Source organism: Oryx dammah, unplaced genomic scaffold (genome assembly GCF_014754425.2).
Source record: "Oryx dammah isolate SB20612 unplaced genomic scaffold, SCBI_Odam_1.1 HiC_scaffold_28, whole genome shotgun sequence".
Taxonomy (NCBI): domain Eukaryota; kingdom Metazoa; phylum Chordata; class Mammalia; order Artiodactyla; family Bovidae; genus Oryx; species Oryx dammah.
Genome location: NW_024070212.1, coordinates 28,388,190 through 28,405,448, shown reverse-complemented (window position 1 = coordinate 28,405,448; position 17,259 = coordinate 28,388,190). Strand labels below are relative to the sequence as shown.

Genomic DNA, 17,259 nt, shown 5'->3' with positions numbered 1-17,259 from the left:
ATCATCTTACAGTTAAAAGATGGTCTTTCATAACCATAAACCATAGGCTGCTAAACAAAAGACCATCAGATACAAAATAGATTAATTGTTTATAGCCCACTGAAAACGATCTTCTGCAAATTTGCCATTTTAACTCCTGTACTACCCTGAGTTTCATAATAGATGCCAGTGCAGCCACGGGGACCCTAATGCTTTATAATTGGCGAAAGTTTCTGATGACCTCTCACTACTTCTGACAGAATCCTAGGACAAGAGGGGGAGGAAGAAGGAAAGGCTACTCTTATCTCCTAGGCATCTGACTGGGTCCTGGTCAGCGAAGGGTCCCTTCTGGCACAAAACTTTATGGCCACTCTCCTGAGTCCTCCCTGACAAGCTGCTGCTCCTACATCACAGCCACTTTAATTATTTTATCACAAATGTCTGTAATCTCCCTCTCCTAACCATAATTCAGGGTAACAAGCTGTTCTCTAAACCATATTTATTTTCTGAAGCTATTTATTGGATTTCACTTTTAAATTTTATTAAAGGAGCCATTTTGATGAGCTATTCTTCTGGGCAAGTTCTATCTGAATGGGAGCAGATGAATATACCCCTTATCTGATTCCTAGGCATGGAGCATTTTCATGATGTATTTGAATTGACCATGCTGGTTTTCACAGTGTCATCATTACAACCTAAATTAGAATTAACACTTTGTATTTCATTTTCTTAGAAAGAGTATTCCTTAAACATCTTTACTGGAAATTAATTCAGTGAGTGGGGAGGTGAGGTTATCAAGAATTAAATGGAGGTACTCTCTGAGTCTTCCTCCTGCTTTGCTTAGAAGTGCAGTCTTGTATGTCTTCTCAGAGTCAGTTTGTGTCTTGGTGGCGGAGAAAAGGGCAAAATTCCGTAACATAGGACTACTTAAGGCCCTTTGATTGACATCGTTATAAACGTGTTCTAATTTAAGTGAAATATGTTTTAATCAAATACACGTGACTGTGAAAGTGAACTCCTCTAAGACTGCAAATATGCTGTGGCTTTGACCCTGCTGCTTACGCAAACTGTAATCAGTTGACATACTGGTTCAGACAACAGTTTTTTGCACTAATCAACCATCTGGCTTTTTGAGATGCTAAGTAAGGCCCTTTTCCATTTCAGAAAACAGATAAAAAGGAAACTTCAGAAAGTTTGGAGGCCGTAAATGAGCCTATTCCCCAGCCTATGCCTTTTCCACCCAGCATTATCAGGTCAGGATCCCCGAAACTGGATCCTTCTGAGGTCTACCTGAAATCTAAGACTTTATATGAAGATAAACGTAAGTAGCTGTGGAATATTTCAGGAAAGCATGCAACAACATTAATTTGAATTTTCTTAAAAACCTGATTTTTCCATCTCTAAAAGCCAACATGTTGAAGTTATTCATTCCCATTTTAATGTAGCGCTGGGCTTCTTCCATTTATACTCAACACTCATTCCTTTGTTTTCTTCAAAACCATGTTTTGAACTCTTCTTTTTGAAATGTGCCTCTGTCTACCCAACATCATAGTAGGTAATGGGAATACAGAGGTAATAGGTTACGTAGACCCTGCATCCAAAGAGATGGTTAAACCTAAATGGAAAAGACAAAGAAATAGTCAAGTACATATACAAATAACAGGTACAGTAATAGAAGGATAGGCTGGATGAATTGGGATCCAAAGTAGAAAATGGTCAGTTTTACTGCTGTGGGTAGTAGGAAGTATCATATACTGCTTCACATAGGAAGTTAAGCTGTAAGACACAGAGGTGGTTGCTTACGAGACAGATAAAAGGGAAAGAAGGCTAGCATTTGCACACCGCGTGGCCTTAATTGTGCATTTAGTTTCCGTTTAGCTGGGTGTGGTCGGCAGTGGATACCAGAGGGGAGGGCAGGAGCAGCGGGTGGAGAGTGGGTTATGCCAGTCTGAGGAAGCTGGAGACAATGACATACATAATAAAGAGCCACAGAACGGTCTTAACTGTAGGGATGAAGTTGTTGGGCTTGTGTTTTACAAAGATTTGTTTTGGCAGGAATACAAAGGATGATGAATCAGACGGGTATGTAATCTGAGGAGGAAGCCAGAGAGCCGAGTAGACTCCTTAGAGGAGTCCAGTGGACAGATGATGAGAAGAGAGTGTGCATAAGGCAGAAACTCATTTTCATACTAATTTACCAACTAATGATCATGTTTTTTCTGAAGCACAATTGTAGCTTTAAGTGGTTTAACTTCTGAAATGTATTTTTAGAAATAGACCTAATAAGCAACTTCCCTGGTGGCTCAGATGGTAAAGTGTCTGCCTACAGTGTGGGAGCCCCGAGCTCGATCCCTGGGTTAGGAACATCCTCTGAAGAAGGCAATAGCACCGCACTCCAGTACTCTTGCCAGGAAAATCCCATGGATGGAGGAGCCTGGTGGGCTACAGTCCATGGGGTCGCAAAGAGTCAGACATGACTGAGCGACTTCACTACCTTGGAAAAGATAAAAGTATAAATATATATAATTGATTTCATACTTATTTAACCAGTCACAGTTTATCTTGATAGTCCCAGACCCAGACTTGATAGTCCCATTTCGGAAGACAAAACATTTATTTGAGAGCATCAAGAATTAATGGCAGTATAATACTGAGTGTATGGAAATGGGAATAAATATTCCTAAGCAATCTTGATTCAGTTTGAGTTAAAGCACAAAACAAAGATTTATGATTGAGTTTTTCTATAGTGTTAAACTTTTTAAAATAAATCAAAGTGTATATTGTGTACGTTTGTTTGTATTTATTATTTTCTGGTTTTCCTTAGCACCAAACACCAAAGATTTGGATGTTTTTCTTCGGAAACAGGAATCAGGGTTTGGCTTCAGAGTACTGGGAGGAGATGGACCTGACCAATCTGTAAGTTTAACTATGTTGTCATTTGGCTATTCCTGTTAAAACTTTTAGTGGAGATTTGGTAGAATATGGTGTGTTTGTTTTGCATTCTACTTTGTTTGGTTTTTTAAAAGATTTTGTTTTCTCTAACAGTTTCATTAATATGACGAAGAATTGCTTTTCTAGTGATGTCATAATACCTCAGTTAACTTGATATGTGAAAGTGAAAGTGTTAGTTGCTCAGTTGTATCCAATTCTTTGTGACCCCATGGACTGACTGTAGCCCTCCAGGCTCCTCTGTCCATGGGATTTTCCAGGTAAGAATACTGGAGTGGGTTGCCATTTCCTCCTCCAGGGGATCTTCCTGACCCAGGGATTGAACCCAGGTCTCCTGTATTGAGGATAGGTTCTTTACAATCTGAGCCACCAGGGAAGCCCTAACTTGGAATAGCTGAGGCTAAAACTGTAGGTAAAAGCTGAGTAAGTCAGCCATAAATTAGAGCATAATAATGGGTTATATTTGCAAGGCATTTAAATCTAGAAATTTATTTATATAGAATTCTCACTCATACTTAGAGAACAAATATAGTGGGTTTATTTTTGTTTTGCCCTTAGTTTGACAAAGAAGTGCTGTGCTTCTTAGAGTTTAAGAACATATTTAAAGCTTTTTTGTGTAATATGAATGACTACATCATCATGTTTGGAAGTTAGGTGAATAATAATAATCTTTTAAAATTACAGGCTTCTTTCTATTCCGACTAGAACATTTGATTTATAGAGTATAAATATGTTCTAATTAGTCATATCGGTTACAGTTAAAATAATTATCAGAGACAGATAAAGCTTAAGGTAGGTTGCCCTACGTAGGGCAAATATGAAGTACCTTGATTGTTTCTTTTCCTTTCTTTTGAATTGAGCTATGATTGATGTATAACATTATATTTGTTTCAGATGTGCAGCGTAATGATTCAATGTTAGTATACACTGCAAAATGATCATGACAACAAGCTTAGTTACCATCCGTCATCATACAAAGTGACAGATTTTTTTCTGTGATAAGAACCCTAAAGAGTTATTCCCTTGGCAACTTTCAATTATGCACTACAGTATTATTGGTTATAGTCCCCATGCTACAGCATTACATCCCCATGACTTATTTATTTTATAAGCGGAAGTTTGTACCTACCTCCTCCAACCCCCTTCCCACTGTCAACCACCATTCTGTTCTTTCTGAGTCTTGTTTTGTTTTTTTACTTTGTTTTTTAGTTCAGATATAAGTGAGATTATACAGCATTTGTCTGTCTGACTCTTTGACTTAACATAATGTCCTCAAGGCATTTTGTTGCCTTGCAAAGATTTTGTTCTCTCTAATGTAGTTTAATCTTTGTGATTAAAATTACATTGTGATTTTCCCGATTTTTTTTCTTGTAATTGATTTCTAGTTTTATACCATTATGGTTGGAAATGTGTGATATAATTTCAGTTTTCTTAAATTTATTGAGGCTTGATTTGTGGCTTAACGTGTGATCTGGCTGAGTAATATTCCATTGTATATGTAAGTGGTGTGTAGGTGTGTGTATGTATAAAGAAGATGTGATATGTGTATTTCCTTATTTTCCCTAATTGCTATGGCTTAGACTTCCAGTACTCTACTGAGTAAAAGTGGCGGAAGTGGGCATCCTTGCCTGTTACTGATCTCAGAAGGAAAGCTTGCAGCATTTCTTCACCGTTGAGTATGATGTTAGCTGTGAGTCTGTCATTGTTATTGGTTGTTGTTCAGTGTCTAAGTCATGTCCAACTCCTTGCAACCCTATGGACCGTACATAGCCCATCAGGCTCCTCTGTCTGTGGGATTTTCCAGACAAGAATATTGGAGTGGGTTGCCATTTCCTCCTCCAGGGGATCTTCCTGACCCAGAGACTGAACCCACATCTCCTACATTGACAGGGAGATTCTTTAGTACTGACCTGCCTGGGAAGCCTGAGCTTGTCATAAAGTGAAAGTGAAGTCGCTCAGTCGTGTCCGACTCTTTGTGACCCCTTGGACTGTAGCCTACCAGGCTCCTCCGTCCGTGGGATTCTCCAGGCAAGAGTACTGGAGTGGGTTGCTGTTTCCTTCTCCAGAAGATCTTCCCAACACAGGGATCGAACCCAGGTCTCCTGCATTGCAGGCAGACGCTTTACCATCTGAGCCACCAGGGAAGACTCGAGCTTGTCATATATGGCCTTTATTATGTTGAGGCATGTTTCCTCTACTCCCTTGTTGAGAATTATTATAAATGGATGCTGAATTTTGTTAAATGCTCTTTCTGTATCTGTTAAGATGATCATATTTTTATTCTTCATTTTGTTAATTTGGTGTATCACATTGACTGATTTGTAGATGTTGAAATATTCTTGCATCCCTGGAGTATGCATCCCTTGCTTATGGTATATGGGTCCTTTTAATGTATTTTTAAATTTAATTTGCTAATGTTTTGTTGCAGATTTTTGCATCTATATTTATCGGTGACATTGACCTGTAATTTTCTCTTTTTGTGTTGTCCTTGTCAGTTTTGGTATCAGGGTAATGCTGCCCTAATAGGATGAGTTTGGAAGTGTTTCTTCCTCCTCAGTTTGCTGAAAGAGTTTGAAAAGGATAGATATTAATCTTCTTTAAATGTTTGATAGAATTCACCAGTGAAGCCATCAGGTCCTGGACTTCCATGTGCTGGGATATTTTTAATGATTGATTCAACCTCCTTACTAGTAATTGGTCTGTTCAGATTTTCTACTTTTCATGATTTACTCTTGAAAGATTGCATGTCTAAGAATTTATCGATTTTTTTTCTAGGTTGTCCATTTTTTTGGCATACAATTGATCATAGTATTTTCTTATGATTCTTTGTATTTCTGTGGTATCAAAGGTGACTTCTCTTTCATTTCTGATTTTATTTTTGAGCCCTTTTTTTTTCTGGTGAATCTAGCTAAGAGTTTTTCAGTTTTGTTTATTTTTTCAAATAGCCTGCTCTTAGTTTCATTGATCCTTTCTATGGTCTTGTTAGTTTCTATCTCATTTATTTCTGTTCTAATCTTTGTTATTTCCTTCCTTCTACCTGTTTGAGATTTTTGTTATTTTGAGGTAGACCTATATTACTATGAGGGCTTCCCTGGTGGTGCAGAGGTTAAATCGTCTGCCTGCAATGTGGGAGACCTGGGTTCGATCCCTGGGTCGGGAAGATCCCCTGGAGAAGGAAATGGCAACCCACTCCAGTATTCTTGCCTGGAGAATCCCACGGACGGAGGAGCTTGGTGGGCTACAGTCCACGGGTCGCAAAGAGTCGGACACGACTGAGTGACTTCACTTCACTTTATATTATTATGAACTTCCCTCTTAGAACTACTTTTGCTGCATCCCAGAGATTTTGCAAGTTGGATATCCATTTTTATTTGTCTCAAGGTATTTTAAAATTTTTCTCTTGATTTCTTCATTGACCCATTAGTTGTTCATTAAGATGTAGTTTAATCTTCACATTTTGTGATTTTTCCAATTTTCTTCTTCTGATTTCTAGTTTTATATAATTGTGCTTGGAAAAGATGTTTTATATAATTTCAGTCTTCTTAAATGTATTGAGACTTGTTTTATGGCTTAACATGTGATCTATCCTGAAGAGTGTTCCATGTGCACTTGAGAAGAATGTATATAATATGCTACTTTGGATAGAATGTTGTGAATATATATAGAATATATATAGAATGTTCTGAATGTTTAATTTATCTATCTGTCTATATATAAAGGTTATTCATTCTAATGTGTCATTTAAGACCCATGTTTCCTGATTGGTTTTATGTCTGTATGATCTATCCATTGATGTAAATAGAGTTATTAAAATTCCTTACTATTATTGTATTGCTGTAAATTTCTCCCCTTAGGTCTGTTAATATTTGCTTTATATATTTAAGTGCTTCTATGTTGGATGCATAAACATTTACAAATGTTACATCCTCTTGTTCAATTGACTCCTTTATCATTATATAATGCTCTTTTTGTCTTCTATTACAGTTTTTGTAGTTTTTGTTTTAAAGTCTATTTTGTCTGATGTAGGTATAGCTGCTTTAGCTTTCTTTTGGTTTCTGTTTGCACGGAACAGCTTTTTCCATGCCTCTACTTTCAGACTTTCTGGCTCCTTACATCTGAAGTTAGTCTCTTATAGGCAGCATATAGATGGGTCTTGTTTTTACATTTGGCCACTCTAAGTATTTTCATTGGAGAATTTAGTCTTTTACATTTAAAGTAATTATTGACAGGCATGTACTTACTGTCATTTTGTTCTTTGTTCTCTGGCTGTTTTGTAGTTCTTCTCTGTTCTTCTTCTCTTGCTTTCTTCCCTTGCAGTTTGATGACTTTCTTTAAAATTATACTTAGATTCTATTTTTATTATATTTTGTGTATCTACAATAGGTTTTTGTTTGACGTTACCCTGAGACTCACATATAACAGTTTATATACATATATATATACATCAGTCTAATTTAAGTTGATAGCAACTTAAGTTTGAATGCATTCTAAAGCTACATTTTTACTTCCTCCACCACATTTTATATTTTTGATATCACATTTCACATCTTTTTATTTTGTGTATCCCTTCACTGACTGTTCTAGTTATAGTTATTTTTTACTACTTTTGTCTTTTAACCTTGTTATACTAGTTTTGTAAATGAGTATCTTTATCTTGCCCATGAGTTTTATACTTTCATATGTTTTCCTATTACTACTCAGAGCCTTTTCTTTTCAACTAAAGAAGTCCCTTTCCCATTTCTCATAAGGCCAGTTTATTAGTGATGAACTTATTTGATGTTTGCTTGTCTGGAAAACTCTCATCTCCTTCAGTTCTGAATGATAATTTTGCTGTATAGAGTATTCTTGGTTGGACATATTTTTCCTTTCAGCACTTTGAATATATCATTCCACTCCTTTCTGGCCTGCAAAGTTTCTGCTGAAGAATCTGCTCATAGGCTTATAGGAGTTCCTGCTATATCACAAAGGCTTCCCTGGTGGCTCAGACAGTAAAGAATCTGCCTGCGATGCGAGAGACCTGGGTTGGATCCCGGGGTTAGGAAGATCCCCTGGAGGAGGGAATGACAACACACTTCAGTATTCTTGCCTGAAGAATCCCCATGGACAGAGGAGCCTGGTGGGCTACAGTCTATGGGGTCACAAAGAGTCGGACATGACTGAGCAACTAAGAACAGCACACAGTATACATTTAATGATATTATTTCTGATGTGCTGAAATTTTTGGCTTCCCTGATAGCTCAGTTGGTAAAGAATCTGCCTGCAATGCAGGAGACCGCAGTTCAATTCCTGATTCAGGAAGATCTGATAGAGAAGGGATAGGCTACCTACTCCAGTATTCTGGCCTGTATAGTCCATGGGGTCACAAAGAATCAAACTGGATTTAGTGAAACTTTTACTTTCTTTTGTATGTAACAAGCTGTTTTTCTCTTGCTGATTTTAAAATTCTCTCTTTAACTTTTGACATTTTAATTACAATGTATCTCTGTGTGGATCTTTTTGGGAACTCAGTGGGCTTCCAGAATCTGCGATTCTGTCTCTTTTCCCAGGTTAAGGAAGTTTTCAGCCACTGTTTCAAGTTAAATTTTCTGCTCCTTTCTCTTTTCTCCTTCTGGTACTCCTATAATATGAATGTTATTCTGCTTGAAGTCATTCCATGGGCTATCTTTGCTTTTTTTGTCTTCTTTTTTTTTCCTTTTTGCTGCTCTTATTGGGTCAGTTCCATCCATATTGTTTCAAGTGGCAAAAATTCATTCTTTATATGCCTGTGTAGTATTCTATTGTATGTATATGTGTGTGTATACCACTTTTTAGTTTTTTGAGAAACCTCAAAAAACAAAATTTTGACAGTGGCTGCACCAATTTACATTCTCACCAACAGTGTACAAGAGATCCCTTTCCTCCACATCCTCACCAAATTTGTTATTTGTAGATTTTTTGATGATAACATTTCTGACAGGTATGAGGTTATACTTCCTTATGGTTTTGATTTCCCTGGTGATTAGTGATGTTGAGCAACATTTCATGCGACTGTTGGCCGTCTGCATGTTCCCTTTGGAAAAATGTTTGTTCACATCTGCCCGTTTTTTAATTGGGTCGTTTGTTTTTTTGGATATTAAGCTGTATGAGCTTTTTTATATTTTGGGAATTAATCCTTTGTTGGACTATTCATTTGCAAAAATATTCTCCCCATTCATAGGTTATGTTGTCTTTTCATCTTGTTTATGGTCTCCTTTGCTGTGCAGAAACTTTTAAGTTAATTAATTTTTTTAGTTTTAGTTTAATGCATTTCTCTTTATATCATTGTGATTTATGAAACATATTTACCTATTTGGTCTTTCTTTTGTTATTTAAAAAAATCTTTTGATTGAAGTATAGTTGATTTTCAATGTCGTGTTATTTTCAGGTGTACAGCAAAGTGAATCAGTTTTATATATGCACATGCACGTGCGCGCGCACACACAACTCTCAGTACAATTCAGTTCAGTCGCTCAGTCGTGTCCAACTATTTGCGACCCCATGAATTGCAGCACGCCACGCCTCCCTGTCCATCACCATCTCCCGGAGTTCACTCAGACTCATGTCCATCGAGTTGGTGATGCCATCCAGCCATCTCATCCTCTATTGTCCCCTTCTCCTCCTGACCCCAATCCCTCCCAGCATCAGAGTCTTTTCCAATGAGTCAACTCTTCGCATGAGGTGGCCAAAGTACTGGAGTTTCAGCTTTAGTATCATTCCTTCCAAAGAACACCCAGGGCTGATCTCCTTCAGAATGGACTGGTTGGATCTCCTTGCAGTCCAAGGGACTCTCAAGAGTCTTCTCCAACACCACAGTTCAAAAGCATCAATTCTTCGGTGCTCAGCTTTCTTCGGTCCAACTCTCACATCCATACATGGCTACTGGAAAAACCGAATCCTTGACTAGATGGACCTCTGTTGGCAAAGTAATGTCTCTGCTTTTGAATATGCTGTCTAGGTTGGTCATAATTTTCCTTCCAAGGAGTTGGTCATAATTTTCCTTCCAAGGAGTAAGCATCTTTTAGTTTCATCGCTGCAGTCACCATCTGCAGTGATTGTGGAACCCCAAAACATTAAGTCTGACACTGTTTCCACTGTTTCCCCATCTGTTTCCCATGAAGTGATGGGACCAGATGCCATGGTCTTCGTTTTCTGAATGTTGAGCTTTAAGCCAACTTTTTCACTCTCCTCTTTCGCTTTCATCAAGAGGCTTTTTAGTTCCTCTTCACTTTCTGCCATAAGGGCGGTGTCATCTGCATATCTGAGGTTATTGATATTTCTCCCAGCAATCTTGATTCCAGCTTGTGTTTCTTCCAGTCTAGCATTTCTCATGATGTACTCTGCATACAAGTTAAATAAGCAGGATGACAATATACAGCCTTGACATACTCCTTTTCTTATTTGGAACCAGTCTGTTGTTCCATGTCCAGTTCTAACTGTTGCTTCCTGACCTGCATACAGGTTTCTCAAGAGGCAGGTCAGGTGGTCTGGTATTCCCATCTCTCTCAGAGTTTTCCACAGTTTATTGTCATCCACACAGTCAAAGGCTTTGGCATAGTCAATAAAGCAGAAATAGATATTTTTCTGGAACTCTCTTGCTTTTTTGATGATCCAGTGGATGTTGGCAATTTGATCTCTGGTTCCTCTGCCTTTTCTAAAGCCTACTCTTTTAAAAATTATTTTACCATATCGGTCATTGCAGAGTGTTGAGTAGAGTTCCCTATAGTAGTGTGTATATGTCAATCCCAATTTCTCAATTTATCCTCTTCCCCTTTCCCCCAGTAACAATATGTTTATTTTCTATATCGTTGGCTCTCTTTCTGTTCTGTGGGCTTCCCTGATGGCTCAGCAGTAAAAAATCTGCTCGCAGTGCAGGAGACACAGGTTCAATTCTTGGGTCGGGAAGATCCTCTAGAGGAAGGCATGGCAACCCACTCCAGTATTCTTACCAGGAAAATCCCATGGACAGAGCAGCCTGGTGGGCTATGGTCTGTGGGGTTTCAAAGGGTCCGATACAATCACAGGACTGAACATACATGCACACATTGCTGTCTTGTCAGTAAGTTCATTTGCACTATTTTCTTTCCACTCCGCACATAAGCAGTGTTGTGTGGTATTAGTCCTTCTCTGTCTGACTGACTGCATTCAGGATGACAGTCTTCAGGTCCATTCACGTTGCTGCAGATGGCATTGTTTCTCTTTTTGTGGCTGAGTAATATTCCAGTGTATACATTTACCACACCTTCTTTATGCATTTGTCTGTCGACAAGACATTTAGGTTGCTTCCTTGTCCTGGCTGTTGTAAATAGTGATACAGTATTCATTGGGGTGAATTCATTGGGTCTTTTTGAGTTGTGGGGTTTGTTTTTTTTTCAGGTTTATGCCCAGGAGTGGGATTGCTGGATCAAATGAGAGCTCTGTTTTTAATTTTTTAAGGAACTTCCATACTGTTCTCCATAGTGGCTGTACCAATTTGCATTCCCACCAACAGTGAGGGGTGGGGTCCCTTTTCTCCACATCCTCTTCAGCATTTATTGTTTGTAGATTTTTTGATAATGGCCATTTGGACCAGTGTGAGGTGATACCTCATTGTAGTTTTGATTTGCATCTCTCTAATAATAAGTGATGTTGAGCATCTTTTCATATGCCTCTTGTCCATCTGTATGTCTTCTTTGGAGAAATGTCTATTTAGATCTTCTACCCATTTTTTGATATATATATTTTTTTAATTAAGCTGCATGAGCTGTTTATATATTTTGGAGATTAAACGCTTTTCAGTTGCTTTGTTTCCAAACATTTTCTCCCATTCTGAGAGTTGTCTTTATTTTGTTTATGGTTCATTTGCCATAAAAGGCTTTTAAGTTTATTTATGTCCCATTTATTTTTGTCTTTATTGTCATTACTCTAGGAGACAGATCCAAAAATATGTTGCTACAATTCATGTCAGAGTGTTCTGCCTATGTTTTCCTCTAGAAAGTTTTATAGTATCTGGTCCTAAAATTAGATCTTTAATCCATTTTGAATTTATTTTTGTATATGGTGTTAGAGAATGTTCTAACCTTCATTCTTTTTATGTAACTATCCAGTTGTCCCAGCACCACTTATTGAAGAGGCTGTCTTTTCTCCATTGTATGTTCTTGCCTCCTGTGTTGTAGATTAATTGACCATAAGTGTGTGGGTTTATTTCTGTGCTCTCTATTCTGTTGCATTGATTTATATATTCCTTTTTGTACCAGTACCATATTGTTTTGATTACCGTAGCTATGTATTATAGTCTGAAGTCAAGAAAGCAATTCCTCCAGCTCTCTTCTTCTTTCTCAAGATTGTTTTGGCTATTTGTGTTTTTTTCTGTTTCCATACAAATTTTACATTTTTTTTTGTTCTAGTTCTGTGAAAAATCCCTTGACAGTTTGATAGGGATTGCATTGAATCTGTAGATTGCCTTGGGTAAATGGTCATTTTACCAATGTTAATTCTTCTGGCCCAATAACATGATATATCTTTCCAGCTGAATGTGTAATCTTTTATTTCTTTCATTAGTGACTTATAGTTTTCCAAGTACAGGTCTTTTACCTTGTTAAGTAGGTTTATTTCTGGGTATTTTATTCTTTTTGATGCAGTGGTAAATAGGATTATTTCCTTAATTTAGTGTATAGAAATACAACAGATTTCTGTAGATTTTTTTGTATCCTGCAACTTTAGCAAAATCATTGAAGAACTCTAGGAATTTTCTGGTGATGTCTTTAGGATTTTCCACATATAGTCACATCATCTGCAAACAGTGAGTTTTACTTCTTTCTTACTGATTTGTAGTCCTTTTATTTTTTTTTTCTCATCTGATTGCTATAGCTAAGACTTCCAAAACTATGTTGGATAAAAGTATTGAGAGTGGGCATTTTTGTCTTGCTCCTGATCTTAGAGGAAATGTTTACACTTTATCTTCTCTTAAATGTCAGGTTATAACAGCTCTGGACCTAGTCCAAATACTTAGGAATACCAATTATAGGATTTTAATTGCTGGCAAAGAAAATGAGCAAGATTTGTTCACCTAGTTGCAAGTGAATCTTAGGTCACTCTGTTCCCTTTTACTGCTTTAGAATTAGGAACAAGAAATATTTCTCTTCTGTATATACTAAACTTGAACCGATAGCCTTATGTAGTGGGAGTATTGTAAGAATTATCCCAGTTGCTATGAACAGTATCCAAAAAAAAAAAAGAAAACTTTCACCATGACATTCAGTGGACTTTACTTTTAGTAGCTACTCCACAGAATTGCATTTTCTGAGTTTACTGTTTTCGCTCTGTTGTAGTGATGGAAGTGATAGTGGTACTTTCTAAGTTATTGAATTTCTTTGTATTTCCTGTCTCCCTTGTGCCCAACCCAAAGAATCCAGAAGAGATTACATGGTGTGGTTATTTGAAGTGCCATTTTGGAGACCAGTCAATTTCTATGACTGTTTTCAGTTTGAACTGCAAAAATGTGTTGGTATGCATAGTTTTGAGTTTTGAGTCAGAAAGCCCTTGACTTAGTAGTTAAGAATTTTAGTAAGTCTTAGTAGACCATATAGAGCAACCCACACTTTATATCTTATCAGATATACATTGGAGCCATCATTCCTCTGGGCGCAGCTGAGAAAGATGGTCGGCTCCGTGCAGCTGATGAGCTGATGTGCATTGATGGAATCCCTGTTAAAGGGAAATCACACAAACAAGTCCTAGACCTAATGACAGCCGCTGCTCGAAATGGCCACGTGTTATTAACTGTCAGAAGGAAGATCTTCTACGGTGGTATGTGAAGTGAACCTGTTCTTGCTCTGATAAGTTAAAAAAGAAAAACGAGATTTAGTCCACCTTTTTTTTTTCAGATTATTTTATTATGTTTAATAGTGTATGAGAGGCTGCGCTAGCCCTCTGCAATGGCCCACACTGTGTCTGTGAAATGTTTCTTTGATTAAATCCACTTCTTACCTAAAACAATGACAACAAAAATAGTGTATGAGATAACTTATTTGGTGTGATCCTTGCATGTGGAAGGCCATGTAAGGTTGAAAGGATTCATAAATAGTGCTACTACTATCAAAAAAGAGAAATAAATTTTGGGTCTCTACATTAAGATTATATTAGTATATCAATGAATTTTGCCAGTGTGATATTGTAGTCAGAATATCAGGTTAAATCTGTTTTCTGAAGAACAAATACAAAGTTGTTTAGTCATACTAAGAGATCCCATTAACTGAATATCAAACAATTTTAGATCCTGATGAAATTCTAAATATTCAGAGGACAAAATGTTTCTACTTCAGAAGTTTTAGTATGACATTTATTGAGTCTCAGACATGGATTCTTTTACTTACTCTGTACAACACTATGATGGTAAACAGTGTCATTATTCTAGTTACTCACAGAAAGGTTGAGAAACACATAGCTGGTAGGTAGTAGGACCAGGATTGAAACAGATAATTTAATTACAAAGTCTGAGGTCTAAACGATTACATTAAGAGATGATAATCTCCTGTGTTTTTATGTTAGTAGCTCTGTGAATATTATGTAGAAATTTTAAAAAGTGAATTCTTGTCACTTAAAAATGTTTTAAAGACAGCCCTGTAGCACCACAAGAATGTAAGCTTCATGAAGGTTGGAATTTTCATCCATTTAATTCTATGCTGTGTACCAGTACCTAGAAGAATGACCGCATGGCACAGAGTGGACATTCAAAAAATGTGGGACTTGATGAATATTTACGTTACTCTTAAAAATGAGGCCCTGTGTTTTTGATTGTAGCATCTGAAGTAAAAGCCCACCTCCCTTCATAAATATCAGGCATTCTGAGATGCATACAGATTCTAATGCTGTGTTGCTTCCATTTGGTTTGTCTGATGTCAGAACATAACTACGCAGAGTAAACAATGCGATGCTGTACAAATAGAGATTAGCTCCCTCCTGAAAAGCATCATAAAGACGTTTCATAGTAGTTTGATATTACTGGAGACATTTTAGCTAATTCATTCTAACCATGCATTATATCAAAAAGAACCTTTTTTTTTGTTGGTAATTATTGGAAGTTGTTGACACTTTTGTTGAGGTTTAGAAACACATCCTCAGAGTCCCATAGATTTTGATACAGAGAGACCTTATAAATGCGTGTTCATCAATAATAGCATGTTGTGGTGGTTGTTTATGATGCTTTGTATCAAATTATGGCACAAAATTTGCCCTTTTTTAAAAAATCAGTTATGACTAACTTTTGTCATTCTTTCTCAAATTCTGATGTTATTCTTAAATAGAAGAAAAGGGTGTAGGTTAACTGCCCATTTGCTAGGAATTCCATGTGACCTGATCTTTGTCTAGCAGAGTTTGCCATTCATGTGGACAGCTTGGTATATGCCTGAGAACTGCTAATGGTTAACTCATCTTGTATTACCCATCAGAAAACTGCAGTTGTAAAACACATTGTAAAAGATAAATCTATGTAGGTGGCAAACTGTTCTCAAGCTGTAATAGGAAGTATCTCTGTCCTGATGCAATGACCTCCCAGACATCAGGAGTGTCAGTCACTGCACTAAATTATATATTTCTATTAATGTTTATTTATTTAGCTGCACTGAATCTTAGTTGTGGCATGTAGGATCTAGACATCTATCAGGGAGTGAACCCAGGTCCCCTGCATTGGAAGTGTGGAGTCTTAACCACTGGACCGCCAGGATTCAGTGTGTGTGGGGGGGGGGGGGGCGGGCGGGGGGAGGCGGTGCTCAGTTGTGTCCATCTCTTTGTGACCCCATGGACTGTAGCCAACCAGGCTCCTCTGTCCAGGCAGTTTTCCAGGCAAGAATACTGGAGGACTGCCAGGGAAGTCCCACTAAATTATATTTAAAGTTCATTTTAAGAGGAAGTTTACTATGTTGTTATTCATTATCAACTTTTTAAAAAATTGCTTGTCCAGGTTCAAAACCTTGTTGGAATTAAAATAATTTCAAGAAGAATTTTTTTTACCATCAAATTTCACAGAAGCTTTGAAAAACTTCCCTTAGAGTGAGATAACATTTTGTAGTTTTCCAACTATGTATTTAATGAGCATTCAAGAAGTCCACTGGATGGACTGCTGCCTACCTCTGCACTCAGATGGTGTCCAGAGCACTTGGGCAGAGGCACTGCTTTTCTTTATGTTAGAAACTCAGTATTCTTATGAAGAGCTTAGCACAAAACACTTTAGTTATCAAAAGTTATGATGTTCCAGAAATATCAAAATTGATCTTGTTTATTACAGAGAAACAGCCTGAGGATGACAGCTCCCAAGCCTTCCTTTCAGCACAGAATGGATCTCCCCGCTTGAACCGAGCAGAGGTCCTGGCCAGGCCTGCTCCCCAGGAGCCCTACGATGTTGTCTTGCAACGAAAAGAAAATGAAGGATTTGGATTTGTCATTCTCACTTCCAAGAGCAAGCCACCTCCAGGAGGTAAGGGCCCCTGTGTCCTGGTGTCCCTGCCTCTAATTCCAGTTTTCTGAGTCACCCACTGGGGTTTGTGAAACTAGCTAGGAATCATGTATAAATTGCCATTTTTTAAAAAATGCTGAATATTTTATTTATTTTTAAATTAGGTAGTTTGAATCAGTCTTCCAGGCTTCAGGTTTGTTTATCTATCTCAGAGTCTATAAAATAAATCTTAGTAGCTCAGTTTGCATCCACCTTATATTGTGACAGTATTATCAGGGATGTGATCTAATTGATGTAGTGAAAGGACAATGCTGAATTTTTTTTTTTAATTATGGGGGCATAGGGTTTTTTTTTTCCCCCAGATTAGGAGAAATACAGAAATAAATGAAATGCTAGAAGCAATTGAGAAGAAGCAAAATAGAAAAATCTTGACCCAGATGTGTCTCAAATAGTCCTTTCATGTTATTTAATCATAATTGCCTTATTGCAGCTATAAATTGACCTTAAATGATAAGAGGCACTCTTACCTTATATGTTTCGTCAAAAGGTAAAAGTTCTGTCAAGACCTTGAAATATCCTGAACCTAGTTTAGTAGAATGTCATCTGAGAAGGATGAATATGTATATTAATTTAATATGTATATTAATTTCTTCAACAAAGGAAGAATCACATCTTCTATGTCCAGGGCTGTTATGAATCAGCAAATTAATATTTGCTGTATCTTTATGTTTCTAAGTAATAATCATCTTTAAATATAAAATGCAAATGAATATCAGATGAGAACCGGCAAACTAATATTTATGTGTCACGCTTGTCTGGTAGCTTCATTTTTCCAAGTCAAGTGATAAAGATCTTTGACCGCATGGAAATGCACTCTTAGCTTT

The 17,259-nt window shown here is 37.3% G+C and overlaps 1 protein-coding gene across 2 annotated transcripts in view; it reads left to right on the top strand.

The window, feature by feature from the left end:
* The window catches only part of MAGI3 (membrane associated guanylate kinase, WW and PDZ domain containing 3), a 252,719-nt gene that overhangs the window by 208,141 nt on the left and 27,319 nt on the right, over positions 1-17,259 (top strand). For both annotated transcript variants that reach the window (XM_040231001.1, XM_040231000.1), the window contains exons 12-15: positions 1,144-1,300; positions 2,804-2,895; positions 13,539-13,731; positions 16,208-16,396. In XM_040231001.1, coding sequence (XP_040086935.1) covers positions 1,144-1,300; positions 2,804-2,895; positions 13,539-13,731; positions 16,208-16,396 — 631 coding nt within the window. The remainder of the gene's footprint in view (positions 1-1,143; positions 1,301-2,803; positions 2,896-13,538; positions 13,732-16,207; positions 16,397-17,259) is intronic.